This window comes from Nicrophorus vespilloides, unplaced genomic scaffold (genome assembly GCF_001412225.1).
Source record: "Nicrophorus vespilloides isolate i.1.1-1 unplaced genomic scaffold, Nicve_v1.0, whole genome shotgun sequence".
Taxonomy (NCBI): Eukaryota; Metazoa; Arthropoda; class Insecta; order Coleoptera; family Silphidae; genus Nicrophorus; species Nicrophorus vespilloides.
This window is the reverse complement of record NW_017098211.1, coordinates 179,654-201,862: the sequence shown is the minus strand read 5'-3', so window position 1 is coordinate 201,862 and position 22,209 is coordinate 179,654. Positions and strand designations below refer to the sequence as shown.

The 22,209-nt window shown below is 29.1% G+C and overlaps 1 protein-coding gene across 1 annotated transcript in view; it reads left to right on the top strand.

The window, feature by feature from the left end:
- Positions 1-22,209, top strand: part of LOC108561925 — a 74,651-nt gene that overhangs the window by 39,975 nt on the left and 12,467 nt on the right. Inside the window, exons 3-4 of the mRNA XM_017920074.1 lie at positions 3,456-4,964; positions 15,546-15,649. Coding sequence (XP_017775563.1) covers positions 3,456-4,964; positions 15,546-15,649 — 1,613 coding nt within the window. The remainder of the gene's footprint in view (positions 1-3,455; positions 4,965-15,545; positions 15,650-22,209) is intronic.

The window sequence follows — 22,209 nt, the reverse complement described above, 5'->3', positions numbered from 1 at the left end:
CTGATAGCAAAATTTTACAACTAAATACGTCCAGTAATCGAGCGTAATTGTCGATATAATAGCTTTCTGTTGAAATAATTAAACGCGCGCGATAATTAAAAAGGTGATCGCGGGAAGCAACGAAAGAAAGGCCGTGTCTACAACAATTGCAATTTCTTGCGTAACCGTCAGATATACTGAGACCGAAACGATTATATGTTCAATAACGTAGGTATATTTTCATTATGCGAAGAGGAGGACTCTTTGTTAATTGGTGAAAGAAACGAAAACGACACTGGGATCTGTAGAAAGCCTGCACGCATGTCGAGATAGAAGAGCGTGCGAGGTAAACGAAAGAACGATAATTAATTATCGTATGTGAAGACACTTGAAAGCCGTGTATTTGCGCTTCATTTCGTAACTCGTTCTTTCCCAATTTACGCACAACATTGTGGAATTTTATTATGAGAATCGTGCATATGCTGAATATATCAAAGATATTTGATCTCCAATATTTTGCATAACTATTCTCGTCTTAATTTGAATTTTTCGTCATAATTTTTTATATTTATATCTGTATATTTTGTTGTTTGTGCATTATTATTCTCATGCTAAATTCTGTATTGAAAGACCAATTAATTTAAGTTTTTTTTATATTTAAACTATTTTATGTTCAATGTAAAATACAATTCATTTTTTGGTATTTTTAATTGAAAAATAAATTGTGTGGCAAACAATTTCTTTTTAATTTGCGTTTTTATGTTTTGTTGTATCAATTAAGATATTTTTTATATATTTATACATAAAATTTTAATTTACGTCTGCATATTTTGCAAAACAATCAATATCTTAATTGATAAAAATAAAAATTAATTATAAAAAATTAGTTCATCAAATTTATTTTTATAAATAAGTAATCTTTAATTCTGCCTCTCGTCAAGACTCTTTTTGCGCTGCTTCAAAGTCCTCGATTACAGGACTAATCAAATAGTGCAAGATATTGGCGGAACCTATTACCCGAACTATATGCAGGTATTCCAATTAGTCTTCCATATCACGCATTTGATTGAATGTTTGCTAAGTTGTGATTAATCAATGACAATTACAACATGTATATGACCCAGTTCTCGGTGTATTTGGTTTAAGGATTTGTGTAATTTGGTATATCCTTTTAACGTCGGATCCGTACAAGAATTACGTATGCCAACCTACCCATTTGCAACAATAAACACACACCGCGGATCGAGGTGTGTTTTTAGACGCGATCAGAATGCGAAATTGAACTCCGTATGGCGAAACGGATTTTAATAAGTTCGCCCCAAGCCGAGGACACGGAACACGTGTTCATCCATATTTATTTTTAGACTGTTCTTTTTTTGCATTGCCCTGTATGTATTTGTTTATATTCTAAAAATATAAATTACTGAATGGTTTATCATAGAATTCAATTAACGAAATACGCTTAAAACATCATTAGGTTTCTCATTCACAACCTGCCAATTTTTGACAATAAGTGGAATATTTTTGACCATAAGACAAAAAAAAAAGAAAAAACAAAATAAAATAGGCATGGAGCGGAACGATTTCCCATCGGAAACCTTCCAACAAATAAATATAAATTTAACTAAAAAAAATAATTCAATAAGAAAAGCAACTTAACTAAAAATTAATTTTGACGACACTAAATAACTTATAAGATAATCATTTGACAGCACAAGAAAACGAACTTCGATTTAGTCTCTAAAGAGGAGATCGAGGGTGTTGTGTCTCTTTAGTCTGTGGGGAGTGTCACTATTGTCTAGCAGGGATTACGCGAGACTGTTGAGGTGGTTTTCCAGTCTGTTCTGGTAACGGGCACTGAACAAGGGGATTTCACTCTTAACGGTGTTCATGTGGAGGTCATTGTGTATAGTGTCGTTCGTGACGTACCAGGAGGCTTGAACCAGGGTCCGCAGGAACTTAGACTGGAAGCAGAAGCACACCGGCTTCAGCACTAACTTATAGATAAGTAGTTTGTTGTCGAGGGACAGTGGAGATCTTATGCCGATCAGCCAGTACAATTTCGCAAACTTGATGCCCAGTTGCTTCCTTTTAGTTGCGATGTACTTCTTCCACGTGAGTCGGCGATCCAAGAACAAGCCCAAGTATTTGGCATCGTCGGCTTGCTGTTTGCTGTTTAGTGTGGCCGGTGGCAGGTTCCCTTTCTAAGGGTGAAAGTGACGTGGCTAGATTTGGTTTCGTTGAGTCTGATGCGCCACTTCATGAGCTACTTCTGGTACGCGTCGAGATGTCCCTGGAGTCCACGCACTGCAACAACCGGATGATCACTTCTATAATTTTAGTTGACTTCCACAAACTGAGACAACCTCGGTTGTCGAACACAAGTCGTTCTAAAATCGAAAACGAAAAACTGTTTATAATAAGAATTAATGTAATAATAAAATTAATGCATAAAATCGTATACAAAAATACATAAAATCTTAAACAATATAATAATAACAACAATACAACAACCATGAAATTACATATAGTTTTCAAATTTGAGAAACAAAATGATGTTCGAAAACATAGGTGTTTTTATTCGGAAATCCTTTATTAATATAATAAAATATTAAATCAAATTGTTATCTAGTTATAAAACATACATGAATTATAAAAATATAAATATTAAACATTTTTAAAATAATTGAGTTTAGTACATTTATTAACAATAATAACTATTAAAAAATAGCATTAAATTTAATACTTCAATATAACGAATAGGATTAGATTGGTTAACAAAACTTGCATTAGAATAAAAACGATTAATATTTATGTTTCATAATTTAAATATATATTTTTTTTCATTTATTTATAATTTAATGCACATTTAATGTAAATTGTGGTACTAACTTCTATATTTCTTTGAGTATTTAAAATAAAGAAAATTCTATTTTTTGTTGTGTATATTAATTAGCATACTTGATGAAAGGTCTGAAAACCTTCCATGTTAGACATATCTAAGATTTAATCACAAATAAAATGAGAGAAAGTATTATTTTACACACTTTTAGAGATAACATATAAAACTATTAAAAAAAACAATACGTAAAATGTAAATAGCTTTTAGATAAACCAGAGTTATCCAGGTTAATCTGACATTTCAATTATCAAAGAATTCCATAGTTGTAACATTTTGTCACCACACTTGCGTCACTTTTGTAATACACTTATAATATAATATACTGTATTATGTTTTTAATGGTGCAATTATATTAAAATAAGATTCGCTATTTACAGCGATCAGCTTGAGTTGCCAACAAGTCGCATATTTGCATATACTCACATATATATTATTTTTTTTACCCGGGGTTATCAATCTTTTTGTTGGAGTTGGAAAGTAGGCGCGATAATCGATATCGGATAAATTTTGCAGTTTAATAAAAGCGTATAAACAAGAGCAGATAAGATAATATTGTGTGTATTTCTGTTTATAGGATGGCTGCACCTCAGTTATCGGTGATACCGAGTTGGTCAAAGCCCTTAGAAACGTTCAGGTCCGAGCTGTTCGTGATACCAAAAGAGAGGGACTCGGTGCACGACACAGCCAGACTCCGGAGGAACCTGGAGGAGTCGCGCAAGGCTTTCCTCAACTTCCCCGAAGAATCCACAACATTCGTAATCAGTGCGCCAATCGTAGAAAGAAAACCGCCGACGAAGAAGATAAGCTTCAAGATCAAGAAGACCGCCTCGATTTATCGCCGCAAAGAGAAGACTGCGCAGACCAAAGTGCAGGAGCTGGCGAAGAGGTACAATTCCTTGGTGGAGAGCAGCGAGCCGAGAATGAACACTCGGGGTATTGTGGTGCAGAGGGTGAACAGCCTGAAGAAGGAAAGCGCTGCAAGCAAGGTGTCGCGAAAACCGAGCGTGAAGATCAAACCGGACGACTGTACTATAAACAGAAAATGCAGTGTTAAAAAGACTATAAACTTGGACGTGGGTGATAATGGTAAAGGTTGCGTGCGCGCCAAGATCAGCTACTTGGAAGGACCGAAGTTGCCAGAGAAGAACAGTGATAACAGTGAGAACAATGTGAAAGCAACGATCGCGATTTTCGAGCAGAAATCAGCGGTGCCGAAGCCGAAAGTGCCGGAGAAGACGTTCGACGTGAAGAATCTGGTCATCAAGAATCAGGAGAAGAGAATGAAAATCATCGAGCAACGCTCGAAAACGCAGAAGACTGAAGAGGCAGATTTTATAGTGCAGGTGGTGAACATTCCACTGATTCCGCCAAAGAAATGCGACTCGCGTTACGAGACGATGCAACTGAAAAAAGTCAAGGAATTGAGTGCAGTTTTCAAAGAGGAAGATGTTAAGGTGCATCAGGAGGACGCGGAGGAGCATCTGGAGAAAGAAGAAGAAATATCCAACGATTATGATATTGTAGAACCTCCGAAGCAGATGACGCCGCCGCCGCTTCCGCCGAAACCATGCCGCGAAGCTGCGAAACCGGTCCGCGAAGCTCCGAAACCGCCGATACCAGCGAAATCAAAGCCCCAGGATATTTACGAGGAGCTGAGGCCTTACTCCGGCGAAGACGATGACGGTTACGAAATTTGCTCACCGGAGGAGAACATCTACGAGACTCTTCCAGCGCCGAAGATACCGACTCGATGTCAGGAACCTCTACCACCTCGACCGCCTTCTAGGAATTCCTACTACTCTCGCCATTCGAATATATACGAGTCCATCTATAGCAAGAAAGACGATGATGTCGAGAGTAATTACGAGTCCATTTACATTAGGGACAGGAGTTCCATAGTGAGCGATCAACAGAGCAACAGCATCTACGGCCAATCGATCACGAGCTGGGCTGAAGATGTGCTAAATACCTACATCGATACGAAGCCTGGAAGCGAACTTAGCGGAAGCAGCGACAAGAGCGATGACTGGGTCGATCTTTCCGACCACGAGAACAATTACGACAACAGCACCGGTTTCGTCGTGTAAGTAACTTCTAATTTTCTATTCATTATATGCGCCAATGAATCATATTGTGTTCCAAACCATTCTAATTTTATCTCCGATGATAGCGGCATACCTCTCTTATTTATTTAATATATTTGTTATCAAGTAAACACTCTCCACAGAATAATTCCTTGTTCCCAAAAATAACTGTACTAAAGTAAAATATAAACATTAATTAAACATAACTAATAGGGTTTATTAATTGATAGTTTGTTTTGTTGCAACAAAATGAACAAATCGTATACATTGTTAGAGATAAATGAATGTCACGTATAAAAAGTAGTAAACTAAATATTGCGTATAATGTTAATGTATCAACACAACACAAACATTCTCATACCATATCTGGTATGCTTCAATCTGATTAAAGTACTTCTCTTTAAGAACATAATCATCATCATGATATAAATATACAAAGTAATTTACTATAAAGTGTTTTCTATATAATCGCAAAGTGTTTGTAATAGAATTTGTTCGCAGTCTGTTCATTAACGACAATTGGTTTGACCAAATTAACGTACACATATTCGTATGAGCGTACAACGCAGTAATATCAGTCAGAAGTAAGGAACATATATATTGTGCTATTTACCATTAACTTCTGTTCAAGTCAGATTCAAGAGTTTTTTTTCTAAAACTCATTATTTATGTTTTATTTATTAGTACTTAAGTACTAATTACCAAATTAGTTGAAGTATTAGTTAATCGTTTACAAGCAATTAGAATTATTTATTGCAATTCTGAAATATAAATATATTTCTTTGGTGAAATATTTTCTAACAGATTTTTATTTGAAATGTGTTCTAATAAGTTTTTGTAGCATTGTTTTCCAAATAATATACGTTATTATATTTTATATGACTCCCACATACTTAATTGAAAAAGGTGATTTTAACTTTTCATTTTATTTATTGAAAGAAAAATCTTTAGAATTTTAACTTTAAATTTTTCCTACCCATGAAAAATATTTAAACTATAATTCAACTACACAAGGGGTCTACTTAACATAACGTATATGAAAATTAATTGTCCGACTAACGTACATTCATCTTGGCGTAGGAATAATTTGTACGTTAACTGGGTAGTGTTTGTATATTACAAAAACAACAACAGTTCTATAAGTAAACAAAATGAATGGATATTAATAATTCATATTTTCCAAGTAATAATCTGAACTAAGCAAACTCACTTCAATTCACGCTCGTAGCGATGTATACTTGATATTTAGTTACCACATGGATGCCATAATTTTATAGCAGTCTACGATTATTTTGCTTGATTTACGATTGTTTTTCATTTTGCAATCGCTGGCATGAAACGTGGAAGTATCCCCGCGGGAAAACCCGATATAATACTTGCAATACATTCACTAACTATAACTAAAATAAGAAAAAAAAACTACGAAAATTGATTGCATAATTACATTATAAAAAAAGCATTTGATGTGACCCGTGTAGAGAAGTTGAACGTGCATTAAGAGCAAATCCAAATTATAAGTGGATACACTAATTTCGTTCCATGTATCATGTATGAAATGTGGGTCAAAACTGAGAGTTCCATTTCATCTGATCCGCCTAGCGAAGAGAGGAGAGCAACAACAAAAAAATAGAATACAAATATTTGACGCAAATCGCGGAGCATTCAAATGCTAAAGTGCCTGTGCGAAACCAGTACTTTCAAATTCACCTTTCTCGACTCGTAATTGCCTACATTTGTATCATGGCATAACGTTTAAGTTTTTTTTTCCTTTTTTGTTATTTAACCGAGGCATGTTTCTATTTTAATTCACACACTTGCGTGAAAATAAACGTAAGCCGCTGAGCGGACGACCAAAGTTCGCTGTAAACATTTTCTTTTCATTATAAATGATGACGAAAATTGTGGTATTAACCTGTTTTTAAATTATTGGACGTTTCATTGTTATTTCCATCTACGAGGTAGAATTTCTTAAAAAAAAAAACTATTTGTATTTCATTGTACGGTAAACGATTACAATCTCTTACTCTACTTTTTCATTTCCTTGTTTATTTTTTAACTATAATAAAAGCACTGATTTTAGAAATAAGTTTATTTATCAATCTTAATACCATTTGAACTAATGGCTAATATTTAAAATGATTAATTTATCTTAAGAGGAAATCCAATGATTAAAATTTGACAAAGTATATGAAGAGATATATACTTTTTGATTTCCTTGTGTATTTTTTTTAACTATAATAAAAGCACTGATTTTAGAACTAAGTATATTTATCAATCTTATTGTCATTTGAACTAATGGCTAATTTTTCAAATTATTACTTTATCTTAAGAGGAAATCCAATGATTAAAATTTGACAAAGTAGGTGAAGAGACATCTACTTTTTTATTTCTTTTTGAATTAATTTTTTTTATCAATCTTATTGTCATTAGAACTAATGACTAATCTTTAAAATGATTACTTTATCTTAAGTGGAAATCCAATGATTAAAATTTGACAAAGTAGATGAAGAGATATATACTTTTTCATTTCCTTGTGTATTTTTTTTAAATATAATAAAAGCACTGATTTTAGAAATAAGTATATTTATCAATCTTATTGTCATTTGAACTAATGGCTAATTTTTCAAATTATTACATTATCTTAAGTGGAAATCCAATGATTAAAATTTGACAAAGTAGATGAAGAGACATCTACTTTTTCATTTCTTTGTGTTTTTTTAACTATAAAAATGCACAGATTTTAGGAATACTTTATTTATCAATCTTATTGCGATTTGAACTAATGGCTAATCTTTAAAATGATTACTTTAGCTTAAGAGGAAATCCAATGATTAAAATTTAATGTTCATTTAATATTTCAACTCCTTGTGTATATCAGAAATTTACTAAAGGTGTACATTTTTTGGGTAGTTTTACAAATTATTAATAATTTAATACAAACAGTAACATTTATTACAACACTTAACATTAAAAACATAATTAAATTTTGAGGAAACCAAAGACTTTCATGTTTTAACGGTATAATTTAATAATAATAATAATGTTTATTGCATCAGTCGTATAAAAAAGAAACAATTACATATTTTGAAGTTCACAATTTATTGTTTAATAAAAAAGATTAAATGAATCAATTTCAAATATGAACAACTTAGTATATCTTACTGTGATAAAAATAATATTAAAAAATAGAATTAGAAAAATGCAATAATTATAAATGCACACAAAATTCAAGCGCAGTTTCTTTTGTTCAATCTTAAGCTACGTCATATGTGAAGAACAAAGAATGAAATTCACGCAATAACGTAAATCAGTATGAAACAATAGAAATGACGAATTAAGAAAAGGAATTGCAAGTTGTAGACTTTTTTTATTTATAAATCTTAAACAAATATTTATCTACTTAATAATAAACACATACATATATACAAAGGGATATTTTATCTATGAAATTTCAACAAATTAATTGAATCATATTTAAATTAATAGTAAACATTATTTGTTGCATACATGCATATGCATTCAAACTGCGGAAATAATTATTGTATTATTTCAAAAAATATGTCTCAAATGCCTCTTCCATTTCTAAATTGGGATAAAAACAAAACTTAATAACTAATTGATACATTTTTTTACTAAATAAAAGATGGAAGTCCAAACAACAAGAAATAATATAGGTTAGGTGCTTTGAACACGTTGACAAAACAAAAGAATGTGCTAAGACCACCTATTGACAAAATCCAAAATCACTTTTCATTTGTTAATTATTTAATAACATACTTCAGGACCAATAACATTTTTTTCTTAATAAAAAAATAGAAGAAATTATTTTTATTTTCAATGTTTCAAAAATTAAATTATTAACATATAAATTTCAATATGTATGTATATAATATTAATATACTTGTATTAGAATGTAGTTCTGCCCTAATATACAATGTTTGCTTATTCAATTAAATAATTATTTTAATTTTTGTTTTTAACGCCGTAAATGCGTAAATTAACGAAAGTTTGCCAAATTAATGTATTATATTAATTGTTAAGAAAACCTATAAACATTATAAATCACGCGATTGACAATCAAAGTACTTGATAAATTTATGATTTCTTTTGCCAAAGTAACAAACATTATAAATAAGTACGCGATTGACAAATTACTTAATATTTTTAGCATACCACGTTCTCAATAGTTTCTTTTCACTCAATAACCATTTTCAATTATTTTTCAAATTTATAAATGTTTGATACAGAGGATTAAAAGTAGATTTACTGCGTTTCTATTTATCTGTGAATTATTGAATTTCTCTGTGAATTACTTAAAATAATTAAATTATTAATCGCTGTTGTCAATTTTATGAGATTCTGTATCTAGAAAGATTTAAGTTCTAAAAATAACATCAAGAACGAAAATTATTATTTTAAAGTATACATATTAACATGTAATTAATTTAAATATAAACAACTAATAAAAAAAATATTAATTAGAAAATTTATTTGAGATCAATTAATTTCTTATATTTTTTAAGTAGTTTTCTTGACACGGAAGAGTTTCTTCCAATCGTTTCATTCTACTAGTCTCGTTTTGATAGAAAGTAAAAATCACCCATTCAAATACAACCCAAAATTATTTTTGTAAATTATCGTGTGAATTTTATGCGCCGTATATAAATTTTCAATGAAGTTATAAACTATATATTTTCAATCAATTATCTTTATATAATAATGCAATTTTTACATAATACACACTAATAAAAAATAGATATTGTTACAGACATTCAAGAATGAAACATTTCATTGAAAACAAAGGTTAATACTTTGTGTGGTAGATTATTGCGTTCGTTCGACAAAGAAAAGTGAATCATCATCAAGTTAGACGATCTCCGTTAGTCAACTGGAAACAAGAATAAAAAGAAACAAATGTGAAGCAGTTTGTATTACCAACTGACTTCTCAATAAACGTTATCTGGAAACCAAAAGTCGAAATTCTCGGCAACGACTATTAATCACGTCGTCCTTGCATTTCAACGCAGATAACGCAATTTTAAAACAATATCGTGCAGTAATAATGTATACACGTTAGCTTTTGTTTTCCAATCAATATAACGGGTTTTCTCTCAATTAACGGAATCTCGCGAAACGATTCGAAAACACCATTTTTATCCTGTTTCTGACAACAAAGACAATATTGCTTTAGCATTCAAGTCGCGTCTCCGGCTTCACACTTCGATTTTTATCATTCTAGTTTATTGCTATTCCGAGTACCAGAGAGTAAAGCATAATGAGATGGTTTATCTGGTTGTCTGTGTATAAATAAATAAGAGGCCGAGTGCGTTCACATTTCGTAGACGTAAACAGGAGGAGTTTAATTGAATTTATTAATGTAAATATCCTCATGGGAGTGGCGGATTATATGCAAAGCAAATTAATATTTATTTATTCTCTACCGAGAGACGTTGATCGAATGATTTGTCGTATACATCTTTTTAGATTTACGATTCTATTCAAACATTTTCAATTTTTTCATTATGTTTCTGGGAATTCGAACTCCCGACCTTCGTGTCGGATTTTGTGACATAGATGACGGCGTACAGTCTACTTCGTAGATTAGCGCACTCTTAAAAACAACTACATTAAGTTGATATGCATCCAGTTATACATCACAATTGGTGGACGCGCAAGGTATTTTTCTATTATTACTTTATTACGTATTCTCTAGGTAAAATTAAAAATTTATGCATCTACTGTGAAAGGATTAAAAGTCTAAAATACAACCTTCAAAGATTACTGCATTAACAATTTAAATACATGAAATTTTCGAGTAAATTCGTGATGGACGAATTTCTTGAAATCTTAAATAAAATTCTTTAATAAAATCAAAGAAATTATATTTACAAATTGCGACTTATTCAACAAATAGAATACAATAAAATATGAAAATCAAGAAAGCGTATTTTGCTCATATACGTTTTGAGAACATACAATAATAGATTAAAAAGATACATAAATAAAAGATAAAAATTTATAGATAAAATTATATTTAATTTTAAATATAATTTATAATTACTTAAAACAATAAGTTTCTGGAAATATTTCATAATATGAATGAATTCGTTTATTGTTCTTTATCTGATGAACGTAATTCATTAGATTTGGAAGTAAAAAAATAAAGTTTTGTCATGTTTGAACATTTCTTATTGATTAACAAAAGGATAAATTTAAGCTTTGCACCAAACAATCCAATAATGATGCAGTGTTATGAGATTTTCTAATACATTTTTTCTTTTCATTCTTGATATATCACAAGGATCAGCAATTCTCGGCTCCGGATCCGCATGATGCGCTTTAAATATGAAACAATTATTTGGTTCCATTTAAATAATATACCAAAAAAAAAATCTGAATCTTTCAAATCATGTTAGAATATAAACGAAATGCTAAGATCTAACTCTAGATCCTAGATACATGCGTATATTAAATAAACCACAATGAAATACATATAATAAAATATGTTCATTTATACCGAACCAATTTAATTCAAGATATTAAATGCATTAATAAGTTTTTTTTCAATGAATAGATATAAAAGTTAATGAAAATGAACGTTATATAACTTAATTTTATTATGTTTATATTTAATACATAAAGAACAATATAATAAAAATGTTAACGCGATTCAAATTATTGTTGTCTGTTTTTCTACACAACGAAAAGTGAATGTGCACAAAATATGTTTTATCTCTTCATTTATTTTCAATTCTAAAGGAATGCATCCAATGTGTGAAATCGTTTCAAAAATAATACTTATCAAATTAATAATTAACATAATTTATAAATATTTATTTCCAAAAAATAATAATATTTATTGCAACAGAAAAAAAAATATGTACAACAATAATAATAAAACAATATATATTAATTACTTCAAAAGGATATTGACCATAGGTCTTTTTGCGTTTTTAAACTATTTAAAAAACAATAATTTCCCTAATTTTAAATAATTTATACTAAAAATAAGCAAATATAATTGAGCTACTGACCGCAGTCTCTCCGCCTTACGTAATGTAATTATTAAAAAGTTATCTTTTTGTTTGCAATATTCCACATGATATAAATATACAAGGTACACTACTCTTAGCTACAATTATAAAGTTATGAAAGTAAAGAATGAAAATGCTTGTAACATATACAAGCTTCACATACATATGAAACTGTGGTTGCATATAACTTAATGCCAACAGCTATATATACTTTAAAATTTACATAATTACAAGGTGGAAAGTTCTTTCTAATCGTAAATAACTATGAGTCAAACGCAATTATAAATAGTGTAATTATTCCAAGATTATAAATAAATCATATCAAGAAGTGTTCTCGTCTTTTACTTTTAGAGAGATATGTAAATCCGTATAACAATATATTGGTCATCGACCCAAACTGAAAATGACTCAAATTGTAGGCTACTGACTGAAGATATCCGCCCACTAGATAACTTAATTTAATATATATTTTTACCTTGATGCAAAAAAAAATAACTGTTGTCTATATCAATAAATTGAAAAATATATTAATGAAATAATTGTAGATATAAAATATTGATAATAACATTTCAAAAAATGATACAGTCGTTAAAACAAATTGTGATTATTTCTTTTTACCCGGCCTATCTATGCCGGAAGATTTTGGATCGTTAAAATTGTTCAAGGTTGACATGTAGCTCAGTAAAGTGGTATCAACCTTTCTCACGTTTTCGTCACGTAATGTTCAATGTCTTTAATATTTTGGGCATATGATGTTTTAAAAAATATCTGACGTGGGATAATTCTGACTTGAGAATAACTCTTCAAGAAGCGATTTTACTAAGTTGCCAACCAAAATAAATATAATTTTTTTTAAATTAATATTTTATTGTTTTAATCTTATCGTTAATATTCAATTGTAAAAATTATAACCATTTATACTCAATCACTTATGCGGAGTTTATCAACCTAGCGTTTTACACGCTTAAACAATTATTATTTCATTATAAAAATTTAGTTTTATTTCAAATTATATAATTGTTGTGATTTTTTATATATATATATAAAAGATTATCAATTATTTTTTGGAAATACTTACATCTTATCGTATTTGATTGATTGGAATGTTGTTTATCGGTATTAGACAAACACTTTTTTTATATTGAATTTCGACAGTCTATTGTAAGTTTATTGTTCATAAGTAATATTAGTAGATATATTTATAAACAATAAACTTATACCGAAGTTTAACATATGAGTCTTCACCATTAGTATGTCAAATCAGTTACAGTGAATAAGTGCATAGACTAATCATGAGCAAAAAAATTAGCATTGACAAATTTAAAAAGTTGTAAGTGTGATAGTATATATATTCCATTCCATTTAATTCAATATACATTTCATACATCATTTAGGTTGCAACTGCAACATCTATATCCAGTTTTAGCAAAGTCCTGAAATACATCTTGCCTTTTCAAAATTCATATCTGAAGTTGCTTTTTCAGCATTTGTAGACATTAAGAAAAAAAAAGGAACCAAGGAACCAAATTATTATAATCAGTCTCAATCTCAACAAAAACAACTTCATCCTTCTCATTGATTGTAATGAATATTAGTTATAATATACCTTTTATTTATTTTAATAATAATAATGTTTATTGCATTAGTCGTACAAAAAAACATATACAGAAATAAAAAGAACAAAATTAATATATATAATTTCCAAAAAGTTAACTGATACAAAGGGCTATTGATATTTTATTTATATTTTTTTATGAATAAATTTATTTTTTCGTTTATGTAATAAAATAGAAAAAAAAATAAATGTATTTTAATTGTTATTAAAGAAAATAGACTTTTTTGACGAGGAGTACTCAATCTTACGAAAATTATAGATGAGGTACAAATATGTCTGGTAAACACTTACCTAATCGATCAACTACAAATACAAAAATAAAACGCACAAAAAACTATTTGTATAAAAATTTATAAAAAAAAAACATTTTTGAGTAGTAAATTTTTAGAATTTATTTTCGGGCTGATGCTGTATATTAAATAAAGTATAAAAACAGGTAAATATTTTAACAAAATATAAGGAAATATTCTAAATTACTAAAAAATCTAGCAGTAGCATTTATTGAAATGATAATTATGTAGTAATTTTGGTTTACTGTTGTATGTATGACTTTAATATTATTAAGAAATTTGTTTATATCATTTCATAAAATATTTTTTTTAGGTTTAGTTTTCAATAATTTATAAAAAAAAATTAATGTGACAAAAAAATAAAATTCAAAACAGAAAGTTTTATTTCCGGATCGAAATACATAACATATATCAAGTTATTTAATAAATTTAGATATATTATTAAATATTCATATTTTTTGCATAGTTTTTGCCAAACTGGTTATAGCAATGATTCACTCAAATATTATTTAACAAATTTATTATAATTCGCGACAATCGTTAATATAAATATTTAAACAATAAAAATATTTTCACCTACAAGAAGTATGCCTTTAATTAGCAAATATATCAATAATTTATTATCCTTCTAATAATTCAGTTTTAAAAAAATACATCAAAATAATATTTGTATGTATTTCTTTCAGTTATATTTGTAACTTATTAGTTACATTAAGTACAGTAAAACTTCTTTAACGCTGCCTCGATTAACGCTGATTTGCTATAACGCGATTTGCTGGAAACCTTAAAAAACTCAAAATTTACCAAGATGCAAATTATCGCGGTATTTCATTGATTCGTATATAATATGATTATTCCTGAATACGTAGCGCTGTCCTTCCCCAGAATCTATGTTTGTTTGAGATGTAGATGAGCAAGATATTAAGAAGATACTGCAGGTTTCTGGTGAGGGCCTTAGCAACGACAACCTTGCAACAAGAACTGGCAAAACAAGAAAATAGTGATTCTGAAGACGATGAACCGAAATAACTCTTGCTACAACAGATTTTCTTGGAAAAAGTTTAGAAACGAAAACCGAAATTGTGGCGAATAATCCAAATTTTGCAAAAGAAATAAATGGAGTTTTGGGTGCGGTCTACTACCAATATTTGCTTAATGAAAGAAAAATCAAAAATATCAGAAGAGCCAGGACCTTCATCACAAGAATTAACTTAATATTTCTGTAATGAAAATTACTATAAATACAACTTAAGATTAAAGTAAAATGTGTTTATTTTTGTCGCATGTTCCCGTTTCCCTATTTGCTATGAGTTAAAATGACCTATAACGCTGTTTCGTTTAGCGCTCTGTCTTCAGGAACGCATCTAAAGCGCTAAACGAGGTCTTATTGTATACATGTATATATATAAAAAGTAAAACCAGTTGGAAAACCGAAAATCTGTCAATAAATATATAGTTTTTTTTTATTGATCGGGAAGTAAAAAAAATTGAAAAGGTTTAAATTTTCTAACAATATTTAATGTTAATTTCTTTTTTAATTAAATTCATTCATTTAAATATAGAAAATATAATAAATCACAATTAATTAATATATTGATTATGAATGTTTAAATATTTATTACGAAACCTCTTCGTTTTCAGTTTGCGTGGGAGACACCAAAAAGTCTCGAAGAAAATATCAGGATGGTCGCAACAGTTACGTCATCAATGGAAAAAAGCCCCGAGGAATCAAAACTACGACAACGGTAAGCATATAATATTTCGACAAATTTTGTTAATTGTTTTCATATATATTTAATTATTGCTAATTTATTATTTTCAATATAAGATTTAAAAATTAACCAGAGAAAACTGTATTATATACAGGCTAGTTGCTAATAATTAAAATCACCTAATTAATATTCGGAAATAATTATGCAGAAATAAAAGAAGTGTGAAAAGAAAATTTGCATCGGAGCTCTCTTCTCTTTACCTTTCTATTTACACATTACATTGAACGCTCTCTAAATCGAGCATTCCACGCGAATTATAATGGATTATTTATATTTAAAAGACCGCGACGTTATTTAATTCTCACATGCAGAAGGTGCACAAGAGAACGTGCGAAAGAGAGAAAGAGAGCAGTCATGTGAAACAAAATGTGCAATTGTTCATTTATAAAGAAATATAATTAACAAATATTGTAAGCTAAATTATTCTCTCTGACAAGATTTATATTCTATTTAACTTACTTACTGTGAGAGGAAATTTAATAATTATATACAAATAACATATGATGTAATGAGATAAATGTTATTTTTGTTTGTTTTTCATGTTAACTAATACTTTTTTTTATTAGATTCATAACTATTTGTAATACATTAATATAATAATTTCTGAATCAGAATTATGGTCATCATCCTCTATATAAGCGTGAGTAAATGTATCAGCATTGTCTGCTATTACACCAACACAGCAGAGCAAGAACGAACATGCATAAAAACAACTTCTTTGTGCCGCAGTCAACACAATATTGCACCGGCATTTAGTAAACACTTTGGTCATAGGTTACGTTAAATTTCCTATATAGGGGAAAGAAAATATAGATGTAGTATTATTTCTTAGAAAAGTAGGCTGATTTTAAGAATGATCTTATTAACTTCCTGCAAAAACTCAATAATCAAACCGAGCATTTCCACATTTGCAGTTTCTCTTCAGTTACAAAATAACATATTTACTATGTATATAGAATTTAGCATCAAAATTATTGTTTATATGAATTATATTTCAATGAACATACTTCAAACATAAAATACTATAATTATCACTAGATGAATACAATATTATCTTATTATTTTTTAAGATTTATTCTTCATTGATCAAACAGAATAATTGCAATAATTAATTAGATAAAAAAATTAATTCAAATTTTAATTTTCGTTTTTATACAACTAGAAATAAATCAAATAGTTATCTATTCAATAGAAATATTTTTCTCAATTCCGAAATGCTAAAGCCGATAAATATTCAAAAAATTCTACATTATTTGATGATTGAATATTCATTCTAGTGCTTTAGGTTACTAACAGCTGGGCAGGGTTTGTATTTTAAAAATACTTACAAATTCTCATTTGACGTGGTTGTTTTACTGAGCGCTTTCGTTGCTGTGCACTATTGTCCTGCTTGATTTTGTTACGGCGCCGAGTAACATACATTCTAGAGCTGTTCCTGTCAGTAATCCTGTATACATTTATAAAAAATAAACAAAAAATCACAATTTTCTTTAACTAAAAGTAAATATGAAGAGTTAAAAAAAAAAACGTCGCTGAATTTTGAACATATGTTAGGTGTCATAAAAGAAGCGTTTTTAACTAGGTTATGTCAATGTACATTTGACACTCGTAAAGTATAGAAAATAAAATGTCAATGTGAAATGTAACGTCAAAGAAAATAGATAATAGCAAAATATTCGCGAAAAAAATAATAAGAATATTGTAAGAAATTGTTCATGTTGAAAGTTCACTATTTAACAATTTATTAAATTAAATATTACAAGAGTTTTATAAATATATCAATATATTGATAATTACACGTTAATAGCTATTTGGCGTTATGATTACTTCATAGCATCAAATAAATATTAATTTTTTGAATTAAATGAAATCTAGGCTATAGGAGACATTTAAACTAGGTAACACGGATTATGTTTCTTCTTCAGATTGTTTTTTTTTTGCTGTTACCCACTATTTTTGCGTAATACATTTCGTAATACATTCTCGAGGCCCAGATAACTCGCACTTTTTTTCTCTTCATTCTCTCTCTCTCTCTTGCTATTTCTCTACTTTGCTAACACATTCACTCCTTTCCTTCTTTGTATAGATACGTCTATATTTGAATAATACATTATAATTTTAAATCCGCGTTGCGCAATCGTTAAATAACCTGTTTGTGTTTTTGTTTCGTCCGCATGGTTTCACCAAAAAATTTTCGTCCGTTCTTCCGAAATGGACATTCGTTCGAAATGAGGTAATGGTAATTGATCACCCAAATGTAATTAACGCTCGATGCGAACGCGATTAGATGGTGAAGGCACGTGGTTGAACGAAGGCGATGCGTTTAGATTTAATCACCGTCCAAAGATTTCTTTTGTTTTCTATTTCGCGTAATTAAAGGAGAATCGCGCTGGAGAAATTGATTCCCATTAAATTCTTGAAAAAGGAAAAAGGTTATGCTTACGACCCACCTGACATTTACGGAATGAAACGGGACGGTGGGGAGGTGGAATAGAAACAAAACGACGAAGAACACGGACAAGTTTTCCAGGGTCATATCATCGTATATACCATGAGCTGCACTTGTTCTTTTCATGTTCAAAAGCAATCATAAAAAAAAGCTATACGTTCGTATCATCCAGATCAAATCGTTCTCTTCGTTTTAAATAATATATACACATAAATTGTATTCTAAAAAAAAATATTTTCTGAAGCATGATCAAATACATCAAATTCAAATTAAATAAATAATAAACTTAATTTAAATATATCTCCGATATGATTACTCGAGAAGATGACCTTCGTGCACATCACAATGATGTCTTTAAAAATGTTAATGTTACAGCATAAATTGTACACTATTATTTATGACTTTTTTAATACTTTTTATTTTATCTATACTTTCTATTCAGTGACTCATATAACATTACTAAATTTTCTTTTACATAAGTACATTATTTTTTAATTTGTTGTTTAATTTTAATTATAGTTTAGACAACTTGGAATTGTATTTATAGATCATATTCATCAGTAAATTGGATTGGATTCAAAAATCATTACCAATTCTCTAATAAAGTAAATCAAATGGTTAACTTTGTAATCTTGCATAATGTTTAATACATATCTACTTTATATATTCCATGAGCATATTTTAGTATTTAGAAAAAAAATATATATTTTAAAAAAATAAATTTAATAAAGAATATTAGATAAATTCAATTGATTCAAGAAAATACGGCAATTTTGCAACAAAACATTAAACTTGGACCTTTAAAGAAATTAATTTGATAGAACTTAAAAGTAGTTAAATAAGGAATATTATAATATTTTATTCATATATAATTTATAAAATGACAACCATTAAATCTATATTCAAACTTATTTTATAAACAATTATATACAACTAATTTTGTTCGAGTAGATAAATACTTTAAATATCTTATTAACAGTGTGAAATACATAATTATCTATAATATCCAAATACTTTTAAAGTATTAAAAAAATATTTAAAAAAATCAAGTAACTGTTACAATTGTATGCTTAAAATGTAAATAATTGTTAAATAAAGTAAGCAATTTGGTGATTATAAGAACTCATTAATTTAAATACAGTATTAGAAATATTTACTAATGAACTGCAAGAAATTTTAATGATTATAATTATAAATATGATTTTCTTTGTGTTTACTTTTTATTTTTGCATGACTGTGGCAATAAACGTTATTATTTTTAATATTCAACTAATTTAATAACAATCACCATCTCGATCTCCTACAAATAATAATATAAAAATCTATTACAAAGATTAAAACTGAATAAAATACTTTTGAATTGAAATTGAACCAATTTAGTTAAACTGGAATTGTAGATATATAAATTAATGTGAAGGTTAAAACTACGAGATGTTTTAAATATAGAATTATCAATTTGATTTTATAAAATGCACCAATCTAAATTAATAAATAATTGTAAAAGATATATGTATTTTGAATGTATTGTAAAATTAAAGACAAAATGTACACATTTATCACCTAGGTTGATACTTGTATGAACAATTTACTATATTCAATTGACATCTAGATCAAGGCAATTTATACTGAAGTTTTAAATTGATCCGCGTTTGCGTTTGAGTACAGGAAATCGGTGCATTATCGTCCAAAGTCTATTTATTATTCCATTATTTCTTGATCACTTCTTCGTTGTTTCGGCTCATCGTCAGTGTGTTATTATTATTCCTTCTGTACGTGTAATTTGGAGCATTTCAAGGCTGTCCAGTCGCGAAACGCAGCGCGGCTCCTCGTCATGTAACGCGAAGTGAAAGTTAGCTCTGGCATTCGCCTGTTCACGAGCCATTCCATTACCAACGATCGCCGCAAACGGAACATACCTTATATGCATACCGAGGGATAACAATTGGTAACATACAAAGAGGAAAATGTGATCGAGTGAGTGTCTGTGCTTCTCATATTCGAACTGTGGCCGTTGGATCAACTAAACTCGTGTGATAATTGTGATATGCGGAAATGTCGTTCAAGTCATCGAGATCGGCGCCCTCTCGTCGTCAGGAAGACGAGGACGGAACGGCGCCGCCTCCGGTACCGCCCCCGCGTTCCGCACCCTCAACATTCCGACGCAAACGTCGCGATGTCGCCGAATCCGTCTTCGTCACGTCTCAGTCGAAGATCTTCTTAGGGGATTCCCTTCGCGAGGTGGTTTTTCCCTGCGATGAGGACACCTTGAATGTGTCCAAGAACTGTAGTTCTGTGCCGGTGCCGATGCTAATAAGCAGGAATTTCGAAGGGGACTCGGAACTTCAAGAAGTCTGTTTTTACATACCAGGTGAAGAAAACATGCAACAACAATGCGACATGTTTTTTATATTGTATTTTTATTGTTGTTCGGTCTCGCTCTAGTTACGATTTTCATTTGTACACGTAATCAATTGTTGCTTTTCGAAGTTGGATTAATTCAACCCGAATCGTAATAACTACGGGTTGATTAATATTCGAAACACGTTTCGTCTTGCACTCAAAAATGATGTCAACAAAAACAAGAATAATAGTGTAACTTAACTCCTGTAACGACTCAAGAGAAAAAGTGAATTTTGAACAATGCTTTAATAATCGACTTTGCAGTGTTGCTATATTTATAAAAATAGCAACACTCTTTAAATATTAGTTCAAATTATTAATTTGGTTTTAATAAAATTGATCAAAAGTTTATATAACATATTTGACTATAGTGTATTAACAATTTCATTAGAATTGTAAAATAAAATTACATAATTAAATCTAAAAGGTAAACTATAAAACGAAAATAGAATTAAATTATTCAATTTTGTATATAAAATAGATATGAATAAAATCTGATGAAATATGATGTAATACATTTAATAATGCTAATATAAACTTATTATTTAAATGATATTTCAATATAGATACTTGTTGTGTAGTCATATGCTCCACGGCTTTTAGCACAAATATTATTTTATAAACTTATACAATTGCTTTAATCATAATTAAATAAATTAAATAAACAAAAATCAAGACAATACTTGGTAGTTATGCAAAAGTTAAACCATTTGTTCTGAATTGATGATAGATACACATTACGAACTTTGTTCTAATTGAAATACACTTATAAAATGAAGATTGATAATAGGAGAATTTTTATCAAATAATCTAGATTACACTAACAACAAAATATCATTATTGATCTAAGTAAATGAGAAAAGTAACTCCTATCACCTGAGAGTAGATGAATAAGTTTATTGTATAAGGTATATATTCTATTTAGCTCTGAAGTATTAATTAGTTTTCCTCGAAATACGATCGAAAAAAGACTATTTTTATAAAAAGGACTGAAATTGTCCTTGCTGTATTTTTTTTGCTACTTTTAATAACCTTAAACTAACCTTGCGCATTGATCCAATGAGTTGCATATAAATGATGATGTGAATGAGCCTAGTGGGTCCGGTTCAGTACATGAACATCTCTTGTTGTGCAAATCTAAGAAACATAACACCACGCACACTCTTTGTTGACATATTACTTTGTTTGTCAGACGTACCAACTTACACATGATTACAATATTTAGTGCAATTTAGTAGCAATTCGTTACCATAGAGAAAAATGTAATTGAACCTGAATTGTAGTTGTTGATATAAATACCAACTTCAATATATTTTGTTACTGCAGTTAAGAAAAATATATTATCATTGCATGACGAAATTATACAAATTTACTGAAAATGAAGAAAAATTGATATTAAGTTTTCAATAACTTTAATATATTCAATATATTAATTGAATTTTGAAATTAATAACGATTATTTGTAATAAAATCCGATCTCTTCATATACTTGCATATATTGTGTAAAAATTATCATTTACAAATATTAGAAAATAAATCACTAATTAATTAATATAAGAAATATAGAGAGCTTATTTTAATGAACTATATACGCGTTCTTTCTGTTTAAATGCACGTGCTTAGAACGAGAAACTTCTAATAACATGCACATAATAGTAAATTGGATATCTTTCACTTAATGCAC